We start from the raw sequence: 20,915 nt of genomic DNA, 5'->3' as shown, positions 1-20,915 counted from the left end.
CCTTTTTATTATATATAATATGATTTTTATCAACAAGTTTTATAGATAGGCTGAAATTCTATGTTTGATCACACATTTTAGTGTTTTTTTTTAGAAGTCAATATAACAAGCAATATATTTGTATTTTTTAATTTCTTATTACATGATTATTTATTGTTGACATCAATATTTTATAATGGATTTAATTTCTTATGGTTTTTGTTTGGTGCTTTATTCCGTGTAATCTATATTCTTTAATTAAAAGCAAAATTTGCTGTCAAACATGAAATTGGATATAAGAGAATCTATCCGTCCAAATTTCTATGTAAGTCTATCTTTACTTAACTCCAGTTTTTTTTTTTTTTTATTTTTATTTTTTTAAGCTCAAAATTTTGGATATTTTTTCATTAATGAATTGAAGTTTTGGCTTAATTTTGTTTTCAACCGCTTCAATTATTGAATTCATTATTTTTTCATGTGTAATATTAGTATCTATGTTTTTTTTATAATAATAAAAAAAAAATATATATATATATATATGTGTGTGTGTGTGTTCTTAAAGGCTAAAACACAATACAATTACAAACATTACTTTAAGTTAGGGTGTTATATTTATTTATTAGTAAGTTGGAATGTTACATTAAGTTAGAGTATTATATTTTTATTTATTATTAATTTAGAATGTTACATATGGATACATTTGCTGGTTTAGGGTTGATATAACTTGTAATCATTTGAATAAAATCAACACTAAAACAAATGATTTAAATATCAAAATAAGAAATAAAAATTAAATTTATTTTAAGTGTACAAGTACAATTTATTTTTTAATCTTAAATTTTAAATTAATTCTTTTTTCATTTTATTTGTTATTAAATTTAATTAGATTATCAAAATATTTTTTATTAAGCCGTGCATTGCACGCGCATAATACTAGTATATATAAAAGTAAAGACCTTATGTTGGAAAGTATAAGGTTGTGACATATGGTGCATTCCTTGAAGTTCTCTTTATTTAGTTTTCTACTTCAACAAAGTTTGCAATTTTATTAAAGTATTAGCTCATTGAATTAGCCAATAAATTAAATGCATATATTAATTATCTATTGTTGTGCATTAATTATTTATATTAAATGAATTTATATGATTATTTTTATAAACTCTATATAGAAAATAATTTTTAGTTGGAATAATAATAATAAATTTAGAATATGACATTCTTAATCATATTTAGTTGTTTTGAAAACAATTGTCACAAAAACTATAAAAAAATTTAAATATTTGTGAATTCACTAAAATTAATCTTAATCTTTTAAATTTCCTAACTCCTTTGTATGTGTGTGTGTGTGCGTGTGCGCATGTATGTGTTTGTGTGGAACTAATACTATAGTATGTATTCTATGTATTTAGAAAGATTACTAATATAATAAGAGTTAAAATTCGGCCAGGATGTGGCAGAAAAGCTTTAGTTTATGCTCTCCAATAGTTGTATCCATACCAGCATTTTACTAAACAACCCACACACCTTATCACATACAATAACAACTACTCCCTTCGTCCCAAATTATTTAGTTTAGTTAGAAAAATTCAATTATTTAGGGAAACATCATTAACCACTTTATTTATTTGAAAAAAAGTTAAAAATTTCCTAAACTACCCTTAAACAAATTTGTTTTTCTTTGTTAAAGGTTTTTTTTTTTTTTAATTTTTAAATTTGAATAAAGATGGCATGTATAGTGGATTTCAAAATTTAGGTTTTTAATTAAAAAAAAATGCTCCCACAAATAAATTAAGGGCATAAAAAGGATAGTAAATTAATAGTGTTTGACTTTTCAAACAGGACATAATTTTGGGACATCCCAAAATGAAATACAGGCCAAACAATTTGGGACGGAGGGAGTAACTTATAATATATTTTAGAAATAAAAATCAGAATATCCTCCTTAGAAAAGGTTGCACCGATCCAACCACCCACCACAAATGTTGTCATACACCGCCAGAGACGCTACCATTACCAACGTCCGATCTATTTTCCCACACTCCACATCAACAACAAATTAGATGGTGCCGCACACACCGCTTGAGAAAGCTAAGTTTTTTAAGAAAAGAGGGACATCCGAGAGTTTGGACTGGAAGCAAGAAAGGAAGTTCAAGAGCAAACTCTTGTGTGTCAGAAAGTACTTGTGTTGTTGGCTTTAATTGTGGTTCAGATTGCACACTTTGTAAATCTCATACTCGGTCTTGTGGCTTGGAAAGTAAATTAAAAAGGAAAAAAAAAACCATTTTTTAAAAGAAAAAAACCTTTTTTTTAAGTAAAAATTCAATGAAATTGTGTTGCTGGGTCTGCCGTTTATTGTGGTTTAGATTAACGAAATGAATTTTTGTGGCATAATTTTAGTCCATTAAAAAAAATTAATTTGGTCTTCACGGTGGTTAGTCATATTAAAGATTATGTGTACTTGGGTTTCTTTTTCGAAGCTTCAAAATTGATATTTGTCAACCAATTTTTGCTTCCCAAACTTGTTTGCTTTAATCAACGTCCACATTTTTGTTTTTTGAATTTATTTTATAGGACATCAATTCAGATCATGCTTCAAATATGTTGTTTTTGATGTTATTGTGCCTGGGAGCGTAAATCGGACAATGGTGTTTGTGCATCAGTGGTGGGTTGCTGAATCGATGTTACCTATTCTAATAAGGAGGAGGTTTTAATTATTAATTTTGGAATAGGTTATAATTTAGCTGTCATTGTTTGTGGTAAGTTGTATTGTTTTTTTAGTAAGATGATAACGTGGCATTTATTTATTGGTGTGTTAGACTGGCGAAAAACATTGCTTTTACGCCATGACCGGACCTAATTTACACCCATATAATAAATATGTTTATTTTGTTATATTAATTATTTTAAGCATAATGAAATTTTAATATCGCCAAAGGCCTTGTAGCTAAATTGACATCTTCCCATATACAAAGTGCTTGGGAGTTTAAGGGGAAAATGGTTCAAACTGCGGGATTAGCAGCATGTTGTAATTATTTCTAAAAAAAAAATTAATATAATTTTTCTAAGATTTATATGAGAAACAATTGATTTGAAATATGTCATTTTTACTCAAATTTAGTTGTTTTTGCAACAATTGAAATCATGTCCAACAAAAAGGGGAAAATATTTTTAGTAACACACAATCAAGAATGTAATATATATATATATATATATATATTGAAAGATATATGCATTTTTTGGTAGGCATGAAACATGTCTATCTATATTAGCTATTATATCATGCAATTTTTAATTTGTAAACACATATATAGTATGATCAAATCACTATACTACTCTTAGTGTATTTCTATTTTGTCTATATATAAAATAACTAAAGATTACAATTTTTTACAATTAAATTTATTGAAATATTTTTTTTTATATATTGATAGTTGGGGGTAGGGATCTGAATCCTGGATATTTCTATTGAATATTAAGGTGCTAATCAGTTGAGTTTCAAGATTTTTGGCAAAATTTATCAAAATATTGGAGAAAATTAATATTAAGTTGCACCACATATAGTGCAGAAACTCAACTATAGATAGTGTTAACTGTTAAGCATACAAGAGATGTACCCATTTGTCAACAATGATATCTTTTAAACATAGTTAAAGAGCTGCAACAATACAAATAAGAAATTTTATAAAGAAAATCTCAAGCAACAAACATATTAAGTGTATACATAACCAGAAAACCAAAATCAAGAACTCAAATAATCTTTTACTGAATTCTCAAGCGTCATTGCAACATGAAGCTGAATGTCACTGAAACACAGCACAGATATATAAAACCCATGGATCTGGGCAACCTCCATGACATTTAAGGTAAATATGGTCCCATAAATTGATAAAAATGCTCAGACCACTAAACTAAAACAAATAAGCATTCCACTATGCTTGTTCAGAGTAAAGATATGTTGCTCCATCAGATATCCAAGCTGCATTATTCCACAGAAAACCACCTCAAAATGAAATAGAATCTCATACAGCATTACTATTACAATAAAATTCAGAATAACATACAAATAACTATACTTGCATAGTAATTAAACCAATTCATCACTTTTGATTCATCCATGTTTAGCTAATTCTTTAATCCTTTGAAACACAAGTTGCAAACATAAGAGCAATCAACATCATCAACAACCCAAAGATCAGCTAACCAACACATCAATAAAAAAAAAAAACCAAACATTTATTAAAATTCTCAAACACCCCCAAATCAAAAACCCAGATCAGGAATCACAAGAACACTCCAAAGCAGTCCCTGTTGGCACATGAATATCCTTATAAACACAAACATAAGGTGCATCACAACCCACAGACTTCCCAGTCCACCTTCCCTCATCAATATAGCTAGCATCCCAAACCGAAGAATACAAAAACATAGGCTTCTCAGGAAAATCCTCACCCTCTTTCCTCTCCACCTTCCTCACAACCTTCCCATCAATCAGCCACACGATCTCACCAGGACCCCACTTGATGACATACTCATGGAACCCATCAGAGCAATCAAAACCCAGTTGGTGAATGCTCTCTCTGTTGCCAGTCCCAGTGGTGTAATAGTTAGTTTGGACAATGGTCTTGTCTTTGCCTAAGAACTCGAAGTCGATCTCGTCCTGTGACTTGTCACCCTCTAAGGAGGAGAGGTAGAGGTTGAAGTTGAGGCCATCGGTGTTCCCTGTAGGACACTGAATGAGGGCGCTGAAGGTGCCGTAGAGGAAGCGAGTGGTGGTGCGCCACCTGGCGCCACCGCGGTGGTCGAAGGTGAGGGTGATGGTGTTGGAGTTGGGGCAATGTGTGCAAGCTTCTGGGGTGTAGTCTATGGCGATTTGTTTCAGGGGTTGGGTTTCTGGATGAAGAGCTGGATCAGCCATTGGAGTTGGAATTTGCAAAAGAATGAGAGAAATAATTATTAGAAATGGAAAATTTTGTAATGAGCTGGTTGAATGAATGTAAGAGGGTCTGTCTGATCATAAACTCATTGGTTTTTTTGATAAGATAAACTCATTGTTGATTGGTCCAGATCTGCATAGCCATGAATCTTATTTTACACTGTCGATCTAATATCCTCCAGGAATATTCCCTCATTAATTTATATTAGTTTAAAAAACTTAATGTTCCTTAAGATATAAACGAGTAAAAATAAACTTATATTTGATTCAATTTTTTTTGTTTGGTTTTTTATAAAAATGAAAATTTTAAAATATAAATAGCTAATATAAAAATAAATCAAACATAAAGCATCAAAATAAAAATATTAAAACGTAAATGACCAAAATAAAGTAACTTCAAATGTTAAGGATCAAAGATTCAAAAGTATAATTTGATCAAAAGCAGAAAACTATTAATAGTTTCCTGTGCTTTCCCATGCTGAAGTTCCTATGGAAAATAAAAATAGAACATTAAAATTTTTTATGGATTATAATTTTGGATAGTGTTTTAATTTTTATAAAATAAATACAATTGCATGTTTTTATGATCCCACTCAATGGGACCCACTCCAAAATGAGCTAAAACCAAATCAAAGGCAACTCTCATACCTACTCAATGGGACCTCATACCTACTCAATCTAACTCAGCTATAGCTATCCAAGCGCTGAATTCTAGATCTTTTGGTGCTGATTTTGGTATTATCCTACAAGGAGCTCTGACCATGCTATCTTCCTTTAGGAGCTGGAGTGTAAAACATCTGAAAAGGGAATACAACAGAGCGGCGCACAATATAGCTCAAATCACCAGGAGCACAGAGACATCTCAAACGTGGTTTGGATGTTCTCCACCTATAATACAGAATGTACTACTTATTGATAGGTCCAAATGTTAAGTCTGGGTAGTCAATAGGTAGTTTGTAATCTTTGTCTCTGTTGTACTTCAATTTCGTGATCAATGAATACCAATCAAGGTTCAGTTTCAAAAAAAAAAAAAAAAATAGCATTTGGATTGAGGCTAACTATTCTTTCACAAAAAGCCCCCTTAGTATTATGTTTTTTCTACCATGTTTGATATGACACAGAGATGATAGGATTTTTTATGAATTAGTGTTTAATGTAAATAGATGTGTATCAAAATGAATTGACCTTTTTTTGACACAAAATGATCTTGACAAGAACACGTTTAACCCATATAAATAAGTGGTATTTTATCTTATATAATTTTATATTTTAAATTTAGAATTGAGAAATGAAAAGAATTTTGGTAATTTTTTTTAACCTAGTCTTTGACGTTTTTATCCAAAACAAAGATTTAACTTTTTTTCCCTATTAGATCGTGTATTTTTAAACTTGGATAAAATTCATTAGGTTGAAATAATGACTGTTTTAGATTGTTTGCTATTTGTACTTTAATTAATGTTATTATGAAATACAATTGGTAAATTTATTTGTTTGTAATAATTGTAATTTATGTAAATAAAAATTAGTTAATCATTTTTTGTCACATTTTTTTAATCAAGTTGAAATGGGTCATGTCAATATCAACCCATTGAACCCAGCATGGCTTGTTTATCGAACTTGTTACGTAAGTAGTATCATGTCAATCTATTTAATAAACATGTCATATTTTCTATTTGTTTTAATAGAAAACATTATGTGAAGATAGTTTTTTGCATCTTTTTTTTTTTTTTTTTTTGTAATATCATAAAAAATGGTTCAAAAGAAAACTATTTTTTGACTCCCCTTATATAGCTTGGCATGAAATAGAATAGTTTTCCATTATAATTTTCTAGAAAACAACTCTATCTTACGCCAAGCTAAATAAAGAAAGTCAAAAAATAATTTCCAACTCATTTTAAGTTTACTATTAAACATAAGAAAATGACATAGTTTTCTAGAAAATACTTTTTAAAAAATGATTTATTTTTTAGAAAATATTAATGTCAAAATAAACATAAGAGAAAACCATACCACTCTACACATTTATGATTAGAGTAATATTAGGAATATTTATGTCAATTTTTCAACGGAGTAAAAAAATTATGAGTAATGCTAGAGATACAAACTATTTTACAAAAAAAATTTATAAACGGCTAATGTGATGAGTGATTATTGGTAAATGAAAAAATGATATTAATAGTGGGTTTAGATGAAAACCAATAAAAATGAGTTATGCTAGAGATATAAACTATTTTACAAAAAAAATTTATAAACGGCTAGTGTGGTGAGTGATTATTGGCAAATGAAAAAATGATATTAATGATGGGCTTAAATGAAAACCAATAAAAAGTTGGTTACATCAACATTTTATAAAAATATTGTAAAATAGTTTGTGGCTGTAGCATTACTAAAAAATTATTCATGATATTATTAATATAATACTAATCACCTTCAGGATTATGTCAATTTATTTATGATATTAATATAGTACCAATCACATTACGATTATGTCAATTTTTTAGTAAAATGAAAGAACCTAACTACCTCTAAGTCTATTTATCGCCAGGTCATTAACTTCCACCCTATCAATATCAAGAATCCCCCACCCCACCCCAAACCAAAGAGAAAGATAGAAGTGAATCTATCATTCGAAGCTTTTTCAAAGTTATTATTTGGAGCCTTGCAATAAGTGAGTTTGGTTCCTCATATGAAACACCAATAGTACTAGCTTTTAATTTAGACAAGCCTCCTCCTGCTTCCAACCTTTTTTGTATGGCTTTACTAATCAAACACCTTCTTTAAATTTGACTCAACACAAAGAGCTAAGGACTTGAAATTAATTATTACAGTGGAGTACGTGTGTTACTGATGATCTGTTGATCCAATCAGGGGACATTATATATGTCATATGTGCACCAAGCCGTGTAAATTGTCTTTTGGCTACTCAATTATCCATTGAAGAAGAAACTCGAAGTAGAAAAGTGCAAGACTAATCTAGCTAGAAATTGACCACTGAAGCTCTTTAGTGGGGTGGTATGAGTTCGGATTACTCCCATAAGCACTTGGGTTCGACTCTCACCAATAAGTGGGGTGAGTAGGCCTAAACTTGGGGTTTAAAATGCTCGTGTTTGACTCACATGTGGAGATGCCCACATCGTGCTGTAAGAGATGCCACCTTCAAAATTTAAAAAAAAAATATATATATATATATATATATTTATTATTTATTTAAAAAAAAAAAAAAAAAATCCTAGCTAGAAAGTGCAAAAAAAAGCATGGGCTTGACACTGCGGTCCGCATAGCCCTTTTATGATTAACACTGATCATTGATAGCATTACTAAATTTAATTATTTGAGCTCCCATAGTTTCAATTGGGCCTAAGTATGCACCATGTTGGGCTGCGTATATATATATATTCATTAAATTTTGAAAGATGCCGACCAAGAAAAAAGAAAATTTTGATACATAGCTTGTAACAAAAGCTCTATTGAGAGTATATTACCGATCTGATTTTAATTGTTTCAAATATACGATGTCTTTAAAAAGCAGTGTGTTCGGAAAATATAGGAATCACAGCAAGGATTCCAACCAAATTGGGGATCGATGGTTGTCTGGCACTTCTCTTCATTGGTAGTTTATGTGAACAACAAACAAACCAACTTTCTAAATCGGGATCAACCTGAGTAGGTTAATCTTAGATCCTCCAAAATTTTAAGTGAGGGGATTGGGTCTTGTAAGGTAGTAATAAATTTGAGTAGTGGTAATAACTAATTAGTTTTCTCTCTTCTGAAGTTGGAGATATATAAATATAATAAAAATTACATGAAATTTAAAACTAGAAAAAAGCCAATTGGAGATATATAAATAAATAAATAAATAATTATAATGAAACTAGTTAGGCTGAGGCTCGGAAATTTTTCTTTATTTAAGGAGATTTAAGCTCTCTGTGGATGGCAAATTCTACAAATGGGTGCAATAGAAACTAGAAACTCTGTTTAACTTGTTTACTCCCAAGATACAGTAGCTTGACTACACTGTCGTGTGGCTTAAACTAATTTTGCACCATTATCTTAGCCCAAAGCTCCACCAAATAAAACATCTTTCTTTGCCCAATCATTCTCAAATATACATCAAACATCTATAAATATTTTTATACATATACATATGTGTGTGTAAGGAATGATGCAAATAGTCTTATTTATAGATTGACAAGACCTACTTAAGATTAATGGGCATTACAGCCCATTTATTCATATAATTATTATACTCGTTATTGTAATAGTAGGAGTTTCTATAATTAAAGGTTGGAATTAGATTCAAGACACTAATGGGGTGTTTGGATCTTGTGTTTTCCATCACTCATCACTCAAAATCTATAGGTCCCATACATGCTACACTTGTTTGGATGAGTTTTCATTTTCTGTTTTTATCACTCAAATCTCACGAATTTGAGTTATGAGTTAGTGAAAATTTAAAAAAAAAAAAAATGGTGTTTTTGAGTTATAGAAACAGAGTTATGGTGGCAAATTGGTGGCCTCAGGGTCAGAGCATTGTCACATCACACTTTAGACTTTACTCCCCCACCAACGGCTCTAATTTATTTTCAGACCAACCCCATTTCTCCTATACATCACACTTCACTTTCTTTTTCTTTAGCTCCCAAGCACCAGCTCTTCATTCCATACCCACCAATCTGTTCCCTCCTATTCCAATCAAAAACATCCATAGTAAAGTAAACATCTTACAAACTAGAAACTACCATTCCATTAACTCGTCAAACTGCAAAGCTGCTCGATACTTTAAATAAGAAACAAGTAGTGAAATTCAACTCAATAATCAACTTTATTCTTTGCCATATTCTCACATTTTTATTTCCTCAGCAACAACACTCACATTTCTAATTCCAATCTCTAGCCAATAGTCCTTTCCCACATAAAATCCCAACTAAATCCTTAAAATTTGAAACCAATACCACATCTTAAAATTTAAAAAAAAAAAAAAAAAAAAAAAAAAAAAAAAAACCCATGTATTCTATTATCCTTTTCTCATTTCTCTAATCAACATAGACACACAAACAACAACAACAAAGAAATAAACTTTATTGAATACCATGACATATCCACAAAAAGTTCCTTTTTTTCTCTCTTTTTTTTTTTTTTTTTTCAAAAAAGAAAAAGAAAAATTCATATACTGGTCTTGGTAATTTTCCTCTAAACCAAAAACCTCGCAAACAGAGGGGTAAGAGTAATGGTGATCGAAACTCTAATAGGGAACAAAACTTTGTTACAAAGCTCCACCAGTTGATGCAGCGAGCTCAGCCATTTGATTTAGCTTCTTCTCTTCAACCACCACCGATCTGATCGAGGAGCAGAGCACCAAAAGGGAGTTTTTAGGGTTCAATCTCAAGGTTGAGGATGAAGGAAGGAGGTCTAGAACTACTTTATGGGTTCGGTTTCAAGGATAAGGATGGAGGAAGACTATGTAGAAAGAATTTATGGCTTCGGCGTAGTTGGGTGAGGATAGAGGAGATGATCCGAAGGGTTTGGCACAGTTGGGTTTTGGAGGCTGAAGGAAATAAGAGTAATATGATTATGTGGGCTGAAGGGTCTCGCGGGTAGCCGTTTTGTGGATACTGCACAATGCTCAATCCGTGGGTCCCACAAATGGTGAGTTTTTTGAGTTTTTGGAATGAAAACTCAACCAAGTTTAAGTGCCAAACATTGCTGGGGTATAATTTGGGAATTTTTAAGTGATCATAAATGAATTATAGGGTGATGAGTAATGAGTGATAAGATATGAATAACTCACCATCTAAACAGGGCCTAATTCTCCATCAAAAATTGAAGCTCTTACACATTTTCATTTACCAACCAAATCCAATATAAATAAATTGCATAATACTAAGAAATTTAACAATTTATTTATAATTAATATTAAACAACAATAGGTAATGCTGGGTGGAATTGGTGGGCCCTTCCCATGAGGAGAGAGTTGTTTTGACAACTTTTTGTCCCCTCAAGTCGGCTAAGGGGGCCTGATGCTAGGACATGCTCCTGGGATTCACCCTTATGTGAGAGAGGGGGATATATGCACTGGATGTGTGTCATATCACCTTGTGTGCTAGAATATTCCCCTGTTTTCTAACATTTAAACCTTGTGGTAGGTGAGGTCATGAAAAGCTGGCCAAGATGCTCTTGCAACTTCTCGGGAAAACTTCTTATCTCAAGATGGAATTATGACTAATCTTAAAATTAGCAGAGTCATCCATCCACTCGAATTGTCCAATCCCATCGTCTATGGAGCTTGGGCTTAATTAGCCAAATTTTGTACCGGTTTGTAAGTTTGTTCTTCACTTTATTGGTTCAAACACAAATGACAAATTGACAACTTCAGCCTCTCCTGCGGCAATAATGAACATTATAATCGTGACACTTTTTATAATCTTTGTAGCTTTGCATTAGATGATGGAAATCACCTACTGGATTTTCTTTTTTGGGCGGAGTCATTTAGATTGGACATGAGATTCTGATACAGCAAGCCTTAATTTTATAATTCTTCAATGTATTCAACTTTTTCTAAGGAAATGCTACATCTGATCAAATGAGATCAAACTCTTCCACATACTCCTTTTTGTTCGATTAATATAAAATGTAGGCAATTTGTTTTTATATTAATCAATTTCCATAAAACAAAAAAACACAGAGTTTTTTTATTGAGCAAAATAGGCATAATAATACCATTATCTTTGATGGAAGCATGTACTTCGCTTGCCCCCACTAGATTTTTATATGCTTATTCATTGATTCTCTTTAATGTAAGTAGATTAGTAAGAAAATTGCCAAAAATACTACGAAACAATTATATCATTATTCTATATGACTAAGATGCCATTTGGTTAGTAGGAAAATGACCAATCAAGTAGTAGAGAAGATTGATTCAACTCCATTGCTCTCACTTATCATGACTAAGTCATTCTGTTGATATAATAGACGCTAAAATTAAAATTTACTACCCATCATTAATTAACAAACAACAGCTACCAAGTTGCAAAGTCGGTTATCCTTGAGGGGAACATGCTACCTCACTTGTTCATCTATAATTAGCCTCCCTACAATCATTAAGAATCATAAAATTCCTTGGAATTTGGATGTAGTATAAAAATTCATACCTAGTTTGGCAAAATTTAGATCACACAAATGAGTTTAGTTTTTTTATTTATTTATTTTTTATCACCATCTATTAGCAACCCTCCATTGCAAATTGCCAATATAGTGAGTGAGAGAGAGTAAGCAGACAAAATCTCTCACCTACACCTAGATAAGAATGAAAAATTGGAAATCAATTCAGCCACAAATTAGATTACTATAATCCTAATCGAAAAACCCCATTGTGGCTTCAAAAACAAGACAAAAAAATTTATTTGCTTCCAATCAACCCACAACACTTAATACCAAAAACAAATTAGTAATCCATAATTTGATTGTATGATTGAGTTTTTTTTTTTTTTTTTTTCAAATATTTAAGGGCAAATTCATAAGGAAAATGCAAACAACACAAAAGACACGGTACGGAGTCTTGGAGCCCACAACTCATTCCATCTCCTACTCTTTAACTCCAAAGTCCAAACTACTAAAATCCAACAGTCACCTTTCATGTCACTACCAATTAATATAACTTTCCCGCTGGATTTTAAAATTACAGACCAACATTCCAAATCCGTTTTGAATTGCAAGCCGACAAAACTAGCTAGACCGTCTTTCTTGTGTCAGGTTCTCTTTTTATTTTTCTTTGACCCAACCCGTCTGGCTCGACTTTGATGATTGAGTTGTAGCTTGCTTTCATGCCCATGATGGTTTGGTCTTGGCTAAGCTTCCTTCTTTTGGATTAGGCCTCGTCAATGGGCCGGGCCGGGCCGGCCCGACTCGTTTTTACTTGGCCCATGGGTCTAATGGACTGGGCTTAACGGGCTGTTGACTAGTCAATGGGCTGGGTCGGGCCGGGCTGATTGGAAAAACCCTAGCCCATGGCCCTACCCATGGGCAATGCCCATTTGGGGTTTAGCGGGCTGGGCTAGTGAGGTGGGTTTAATGGGCTACCTATGGGCATTTTTAACATGTCTACAAAGGTTATAAAAATTTAACCAAAAAAATTATAATTATATATTATTACAAACTATCAAATTGAACAATTAAATCTACTAAAAAGATTCTATTAAAAAAAAATACTAAGATATACCTCTTAAAAAGGTACTAAAATAAGATTAATTAACTTTAATTGATAAGAATAAATAAGTACATTGAATTAAATATCAACTCTTAAAGGAAATATTTGAAGAATAAAATATCAATTCTTAAAGGAAATATATGAAGAATCAAATATCAACTCATTAAGGAAAGAATTTCTTCCAACCAACGGTAAGCTTTTTTTTTTTTTTTTTTTTTTTTTTTTTAAAGGAATTTCTTCTATAATTGTAACTTGTAAGGAAAGAATTGGAATTTATCAAAGGAAAGAATGACTTCCTTTCCAGAGGCATAAAGGTAGGACAACAGTCATCTTAGTAACTTTGTTTTAAAAATCAAAGCTACTAGACTAATACCAAAATATATATTTATTATGCATATTGTATCACAATCATTCCAAGTATTTAGTGGTTAGGTGTGTAGTCTTAAAGTTTTTATAATGTCCAAAGTTCAATCCCTCACCCACCCAACCCCTAAATTATTTTGTTATAAATTTTGGGCAATGAGTCAGGCTAACGGGTCGGACTACTGGGCTGGGCTAACGGGCCGGCCCACCGGGTGCCCATGGGTAAAGAAACCAACCCATAGCCTGTCCTATTGGGTTACTGGGCTGCCCACGGGTTTCAATATTACCGGGCTGGGCTGCCCATTAGCCTGGTGGGCTAGCGGGCTACTGGGCCAGCCCATGGGTCATGGGCTATTTGATGACCTTTATTTTGGATGAAGACAAATGCTTGGGAGTTAAGAGATCTTTTTTTGGGATTTTAACAAAATTGATGGTTTGCAAGAATCACTGAATTAGCAAGTGGGTTTGTGATTAGCTAAGGCCAATCCAAAGAAAAATACAGAGACTATGATGATAGGAATTCAATCCATTTGGAATACGCTCGGTTTTATTGTTAAAATTCAAGATAGCTTCAATGGAAAGGGTTGACCTGGCCTCATGAAATTTGTTTAGTTTTGTTGGCGAACTTGTGAACATAAACTTGTCTAGTTATAGGTTATAGCTCATAGAGCCTATAGGAATGTTTAGTCAATGCTCAAGGTACTGTCATTCAGTGTGCAAGAATAGGATTTCAAGTGATTCAAGGATTAGAATTGTTAACAAAACTTAAGTTCAACCAATCGAACTGCATATTTGCAGAATTAGAAATTCAACCTATCAACTCTTCAGATGATTAGGGTTTTAGACATATTTCGCTAAGTATATAAAGAAAACCTTAAGCCATGAATTTTTCCAAGACTTTAGAGCAGTCCATTTTTAGATCTAAAATGTTTATACCTATTGCTCTTTCAAGTTACTACCGATGATCACTCACATACTCTTTGAACTGGTGGATTTAAGTTGCTCCTCTCCATATATCAAGTGTACTAGATTCAAATCTTCAAGGGGACATTGAAGTCATGGATTGAAGGTTCATGTTGTAGCAAATTGCTATCAAAGATGTCTATAGGATTCAGAGCTCAATTCAATAGTTGTAGTTAGATTTACAACAAATAGGGTTATTTAGACTATAAATCTCTATCTAGTAGTGAATTTGTTCACCTCGGGATTGATAAGGTCAAGTCCCCTCAGGTTTTTCCTGTGAAACGATTTGTTTCATTAGTTTCTTAGGTCATCATATCTTGTCTCATTTATATTTCTGCACTTGCATGATATCGATAATTGTTAATTTAACCTAAGGCTTCCATAATTAACCAAATTATCTATTTGATTGTTGACCTTAAAATCAATTAAATACAGTGTATTGACAAGGGTCTAAACCCATCAAAATTGATGAGATCTTGGAGTTTGAAACTGTAGTAGCCAACATCTTGGAGTCACTCTAAAGAATTCTTTTCATAATTACTTGGTATGTGTTGGATAGGAAGACCATACACACATGAGGAATTAATAATCAACTATTCAAAGAGTTTTGGACACATTCATTAGCACTTTAAATTAAAGGGGAAAAAAGTTTAACTCCTAATTAGTTTGGCATTATCTTTTTCCAATCCATACTATGTAAGGATTGAAAAAATCATCAATGTGTACTTTTAATTACATAAAAAAATTTGTGAGTCATGTGACTAATTTAAATAATACACATTGATATTAGTCTTATGAATTGCTAGATGGGATGAAAAAAGTTATCTTCAACTTTGTCCCAAAAAAAAAAAAAAAAAAAATACATGTGCTTTATAGTTTCAGAATTTATATGACTTTCACATCAAAAGAATTTATATGACATAAGGTTTGTGGTTTCGTTTTGTAGTTATTGGAAGATTATGATTGTAATATCTTTCTATACCAAATTAATTTGAAAGAGGATATAACTTGAGTAGGTCTGATAGCCTCAATAAAAAACACTTTGATTAAGTAGAATGAATATAAAAACATAACAAAGAATGCAAATTAGCAAATGACAAACAGAAAGCATAAACTCACTTGAATTAATCGATTACTATGTTACAATGAACTTTAATTAGAGAGTAATTTTGATTGAATTTCAACCAAATACTATATGTATAGGACTTCATTAGTGTTGGGATTTTTTTTTTTTTTTTTTGTCATCTTGTCATGCATTGAACTTTGATGGGTTTCGCAAATGTCTAGTCATTTGTAAAGTTTTTCATTAAACCTAAGATGGATGAGAAAATTCATTTGTTACCTTCCCACATCCATAACTCCCAAACTGAGCCTTAAAAAAAGTGCTAATGAGTTTAACTCACATGACATAATTATAATATCAAACAGAAAGCACCAATATTTTATTAACAAAACTGTTTGCCTTAAAAAAGAAAATTGTTTATTTCACATGTGTTATTATAAATTAGGAATTGGCAATATCATTTGCATTAAAGTGATAATAAATGGCCGTTAATGATATATAAATATATACTCCCCCGTCCCACTTTTTTTGTCATGTTTGAAAAGTCAAACTTTTTAAGGAAATATCATTTATTGTCTTGTCTACCTTTTAAAAATATATAAGTTTCCAAAACTACTCTTAAAAAAATTTATCAAAAAATTAAATTAGTAAATTAATAGGGGTATAATAGGGGTATTCCCCCTTCCCCTATATATATGTGTGTGTGTGTGTGTTTCTCAAAAAAAAAAAAAAAAGTAAATTAATAGGGGTATAATAGGAACATTAGTAAATTAATGACTTTTATTTTTAAAAGCAGGACAATATTTTGGAACATTTCAAAATGAAATAAAAGACAAAAAAAGTGAAACGGATGGAATATTTATATTTATATATCATTAACGGCCATTTATTATCACTTTAATGGCAGCTAAATGATATATAAATATAAATATAAAGTGCTAATAAATGACGGCTAATGATATAAATATAAATAAATAAATATATATATATATATATAAAGTGCTAATAAATGGCAGTTAATGATATATAAAAATATGAGTCATATTAATGAGTGTCCTTTAAAAATATTTTCTTTAAATGTGGTGTCAAAATTTTCTTTAAATAGATTGTTAACTATTACCATAAGGGTATACGTTAGCATTTCTAAAATATATATATATATATATATATATCATTAGCGGCCATTTATTATCACTTTAATGCAAATGAAATGATATTGCCACTTCTTTTTATTGAGAGAGAGAGAGAGAGAGAGAGAGAGAGAGAGAGAGCATTACAACACATAAAAAAATTCATGACTTACATCTTTTTAATGGATGTGAATTTTGACAAATCCACCATTAAATTACATCTTCTTCTTATATTCTTCATGCTTGCAAAATTTCTAAAAAAATTAAAAATCAATAACTTTGTCATCAATGAATTGTTTAAATTGCAAGTTTTTATAGTTTAAAATTATGCATAAAATATAAGCATATAGATCATATAGTAAATAATATCTGATTGACATAAAAATTGGACATGTGTTTGTACTAAGTGAATAAAAAACATATAATTCAACGGTTAGATTTTCAAAATATGTAGTACTATTTATTTTATTGAATAAAACAACTAGTTTTGTATCTAAACCTTGTACAATTATCCTTTTCTCTTTATTTTTTATTTTTTGTTGAATATGGTTGTAAATGAGCCAAATTGAGTCAAGTATTAAAAGTTTATAAGCTTATTCATTTAATTTTATTTTGAAAATGAGCCAAGATAAAGCTCATCATCAAGCAAATACTTGCTCGTGAGTTACATGATTAACTTATTCTTTTCATATATATAATAAAACCATAACTAACATTTTTTTTTTTACTTCTTCATAAATCTATGAATGTTTATTATGAATAAACTACTTATGTTATTGACAAAATATAAAAAATAATTTGATATCATATGAACTTATTTACAAATTTATACAATTCAATGTCAAGCCTATGTAAGTATTTTTTTTTTTATACATGTATACATATAAAAATATAATGTTATATATAGTTAAATCAAATCTCATGCTTACAAGCTTGTTTATGAACACATTATTGTGTTTTAGTTTGGCTTAATTTAATAGTTAAGTCTAAATTGTGGCTTGAACTTGGCTTATTTACTAAAAAAAATAAATTAAAATTAATAAATATTTTTTTTATCGAGCTGAGCTTGAGTTTTTCATAAACATTTTAAGTTATTTTACAGCCTTATGAATAACTAAACATAAGAGCATCCAATTTTTCCTCACTTTACCATGTACAAATTCAAGGAAGTTGCTTGGTTCATATTTATCATCTATTTGTCAATCATTCTACAAACGGAAACTATTAAAGGAAATTTCGAATTAGTCATTTGATGATGTTATCCGCGATCCAAAACAAATGCATGTTTAACAATATATAGTGCGGGTTTTATTATTTTATACTAAGAGTGTTGTTAAGGATATTACAACCTTTTTTTTTAGGAACAAATATTACAATTTTATTACATTACCTTTACAAATATAAGTGGCACCAAGAAAAAAGTTTACTTCCAAACTAGCTTGGATAAAAAATTTTCCCAATCCATTACATGGCAATCAATAAAATTAACTTAAGGTTATAACTTCACTCAATATCTTTTTATTGGATGTGAATTTTGAAAAATCCACCATTAAATTACATTTTCTTCTTATATCCTCCATGCTTATAAAATTTTCAAAAAATCAAAGATCCATAACTATGTCATCAATCAATTGTTTAAATTGTAAGTTTTTGTAATATAAAATTGAGCATATAAATAAGTTTATGGATCATATAGTAAATAGCATCTGATTGGTACAAAATTTGACATGTGTGTTAAAAGTGTAAAGAACATGCAATCTAATGGTTAGATTTTCAAAATATATAGCAATGCTAATTTTTTTAAAGGAAGTTGTAGCCTTAAGCTATAATTAAGTTTGTATCTAAACTTTGTCCATAAAATTATTTACATATACAATATACAAATATAATTTTAGTTACATGATCATCTATTTAATGAGTTATATGATTTGTTTAAATAATACACGTGGATAGTTTAATGTGGTTGGAGGAGATTCTTTAAATTGATTTGGAGAAAAACTTTACATATGGCACCAATTATAAAAAAAATTAATTAATTCATACATTCATTTGTTAAGTTTTTCAAATCTACAAATCACATTTATTATTACATCAGTTTGTAAAGATTATATAGGAGTAGAAATATGTTTTAATATTTTAGTGATAAATCAACACTTATACAAAAACTTAAGCAGAAAAGGCTGGATTACATGTATGTATATGTTCCAACTGGGTAAATGAGGGGGATAGAACTCCCGACCTAAAGGTATACAATGACACCTGGTGCCATTAGGCTACATGGCCCAGTGGCCAGCAATTAAAAAATAGTAAAATTATTTAGTCGATTATTATTTTAGCACTTGAACATCCAATTATTATGTACCTAATATATAATTAGATTATTGTAATGGATCGGATCTGGCTAATTTTTAATTAAGTTTTGGCAAGCCGAGCTGAGCTTATGCCTAATGAGCCAATATTGCTGAGACAATTTGAAAGTACATTCTTCACACGATTGGAGATTAAAAAACTATAAGAAAACAAAACTCATAATAGAGATAGGTATGAGCCTACATTCATCATCATCGTCATCATTATCACTTATAATTCTTGAAGGCTTTGTATATATATAGTGTCAGAGAGATAGTATCATTTATATGCAATGTGCTTTTCACATGCAATAAGCCAGAGCCAATAACAAATTCTCCCACTAGTCCTCACCGAACCCAAAAGAAGCCTAGTTAATTAAAGCTTAATTGTAATCTCTCCCTACTATATTTGTGTCAATGGTGGGTGCTGAAACCACAAAAACTACTATTGCCACCAACAACAACACCACCACCACCACTACCAAGGCCAATAAAATGGTGCAATCAAGCAAACAGGCAGTTCGTAGATTTGTGGGAGTGAGACAAAGACCCTCAGGGAGATGGGTGGCAGAGATTAAGGACTCTCAACGTGTTAGACTATGGCTAGGAACATATGATACCCCAGAAGAAGCGGCTAGAGCCTATGATGAAGCTGCTCGAGCCCTACGTGGGGAAAATGCTCGAACCAACTTTGCATCAGTGAACCCCATTAATTCGAGCCTAACAGGTTCTTCACCTAGTAATGGAGGGTTACCGACACAATCTGATGGGAGGCATGGACATAGCTTCTCTTCCTTGAAAGCTAAATTGAGCAAAAACATCCAAAACATCATGGCAAGGACAAGTGACAATAAGTCCTCAAAGAGTAGAGTGAGTGACCACTTTACTTTTGCAAGGATTTTTCACTTCAGAAGTTACCAATACCAAAGCCAGATGGACATCAACAACATAGGGAAAATGGTGCAGCCAAGCATTATTGTGCCCCAGGTGGAGACTAGCACTACTACTAGTACTGAGCCTTCTTCTTGGGAATGCTCTAGTGTTTCGGATTGCAGTACTGAATGGGTCGGGTTCAGGCAACTTGGGTTGGATTCAGATGGGTCAGATATTGTAGAAGTTAGTTTTAACGAGCAAGGGTTTGTGGACCAAATGATCTCGGGGTGGATAGATAGCCCAGAATTCATGGGTGTTTGTGGCAGCAGCGAGGAGGAGGAGGAGGGTTCAAGGAGTAAGAGGTTCAAAGTTTCTTCTTCTGTCATGGTGCCTCCAACCTTTAGTACTGGGTCACTACACAATGGTGAAATTTGAAGGCATTTGGAAGTTGTTGCTAATGTCTTTTGTTGTATAATACTTCTTCACAGAGTTGAGAAGTTCTAAGAAGTTGCTAGCTGCTTTTGAGTTATAGTGAAGAACTGGATATTATAACTAGTTCTTCAATGCATAGAGAGAGAGAGAGAGAGAGAGAACTATAATATATATATATATATATATATGTATGGAATAAACATATTACATAAACTAAATCTTGAGAAGCTTAATTATTGTTCAATGACATTACCAAGTTGGGTTGCAGTTACCAGAGGATATGCTAAAATTATCAATCGGAAAGTTATAGAATGGAACATTAATAATTATCAAACAGGTACAAGAAGATATGAGAAATGGACAAGTGTCACTTGAGAAATATATCATCACAAAGACATTGACTAAACCCCCTGAAGCCTACCCAGATGCCAAAAACCAACCACATGTTCAAATGAGTTCAATCCCACTTCCCACAATCAACTGAAATTTTCTTATCCTATTTATTTAATGCATTCCACCTATCTAGGTGGCACAACGGGTGAAGCAAAGTGGTTACACTGCAGGCTGCAGTGTTGGTGATTCAGTCCCTTATATAATATGCTGTGAGCAGGTTTGAGATGCAATTAAT

The 20,915-nt window shown here is 31.4% G+C and overlaps 2 protein-coding genes across 2 annotated transcripts; one reads left to right on the top strand and one right to left on the bottom strand.

Moving 5' to 3' along the window:
* Window positions 1-3,947: 3,947 nt before the first annotated feature.
* On the bottom strand, window positions 3,948-5,029 carry LOC115956056 (probable xyloglucan endotransglucosylase/hydrolase protein 27). Its single transcript, XM_031074515.1, has one exon. The coding sequence runs from the start codon at window positions 4,892-4,894 to the stop codon at window positions 4,253-4,255; it is 642 nt and encodes a 213-aa protein (XP_030930375.1). The 5' UTR covers window positions 4,895-5,029; the 3' UTR covers window positions 3,948-4,252.
* Window positions 5,030-19,399: 14,370 nt separating this feature from the next.
* Window positions 19,400-20,290, top strand: LOC115957026 (ethylene-responsive transcription factor ERF086-like). Its single transcript, XM_031075270.1, has one exon. It carries the CDS (start codon window positions 19,400-19,402, stop codon window positions 20,288-20,290), a length of 891 nt encoding a protein of 296 aa, XP_030931130.1.
* The last annotated feature ends 625 nt before the right edge of the window (window positions 20,291-20,915 follow it).

The sequence above is a fragment of the Quercus lobata genome, chromosome 8 (genome assembly GCF_001633185.2).
Source record: "Quercus lobata isolate SW786 chromosome 8, ValleyOak3.0 Primary Assembly, whole genome shotgun sequence".
NCBI lineage: Eukaryota > Viridiplantae > Streptophyta > Magnoliopsida > Fagales > Fagaceae > Quercus > Quercus lobata.
The sequence above is the reverse complement of the archived record's forward strand: the minus strand, read 5'-3'. Positions and strand labels throughout refer to the sequence as shown.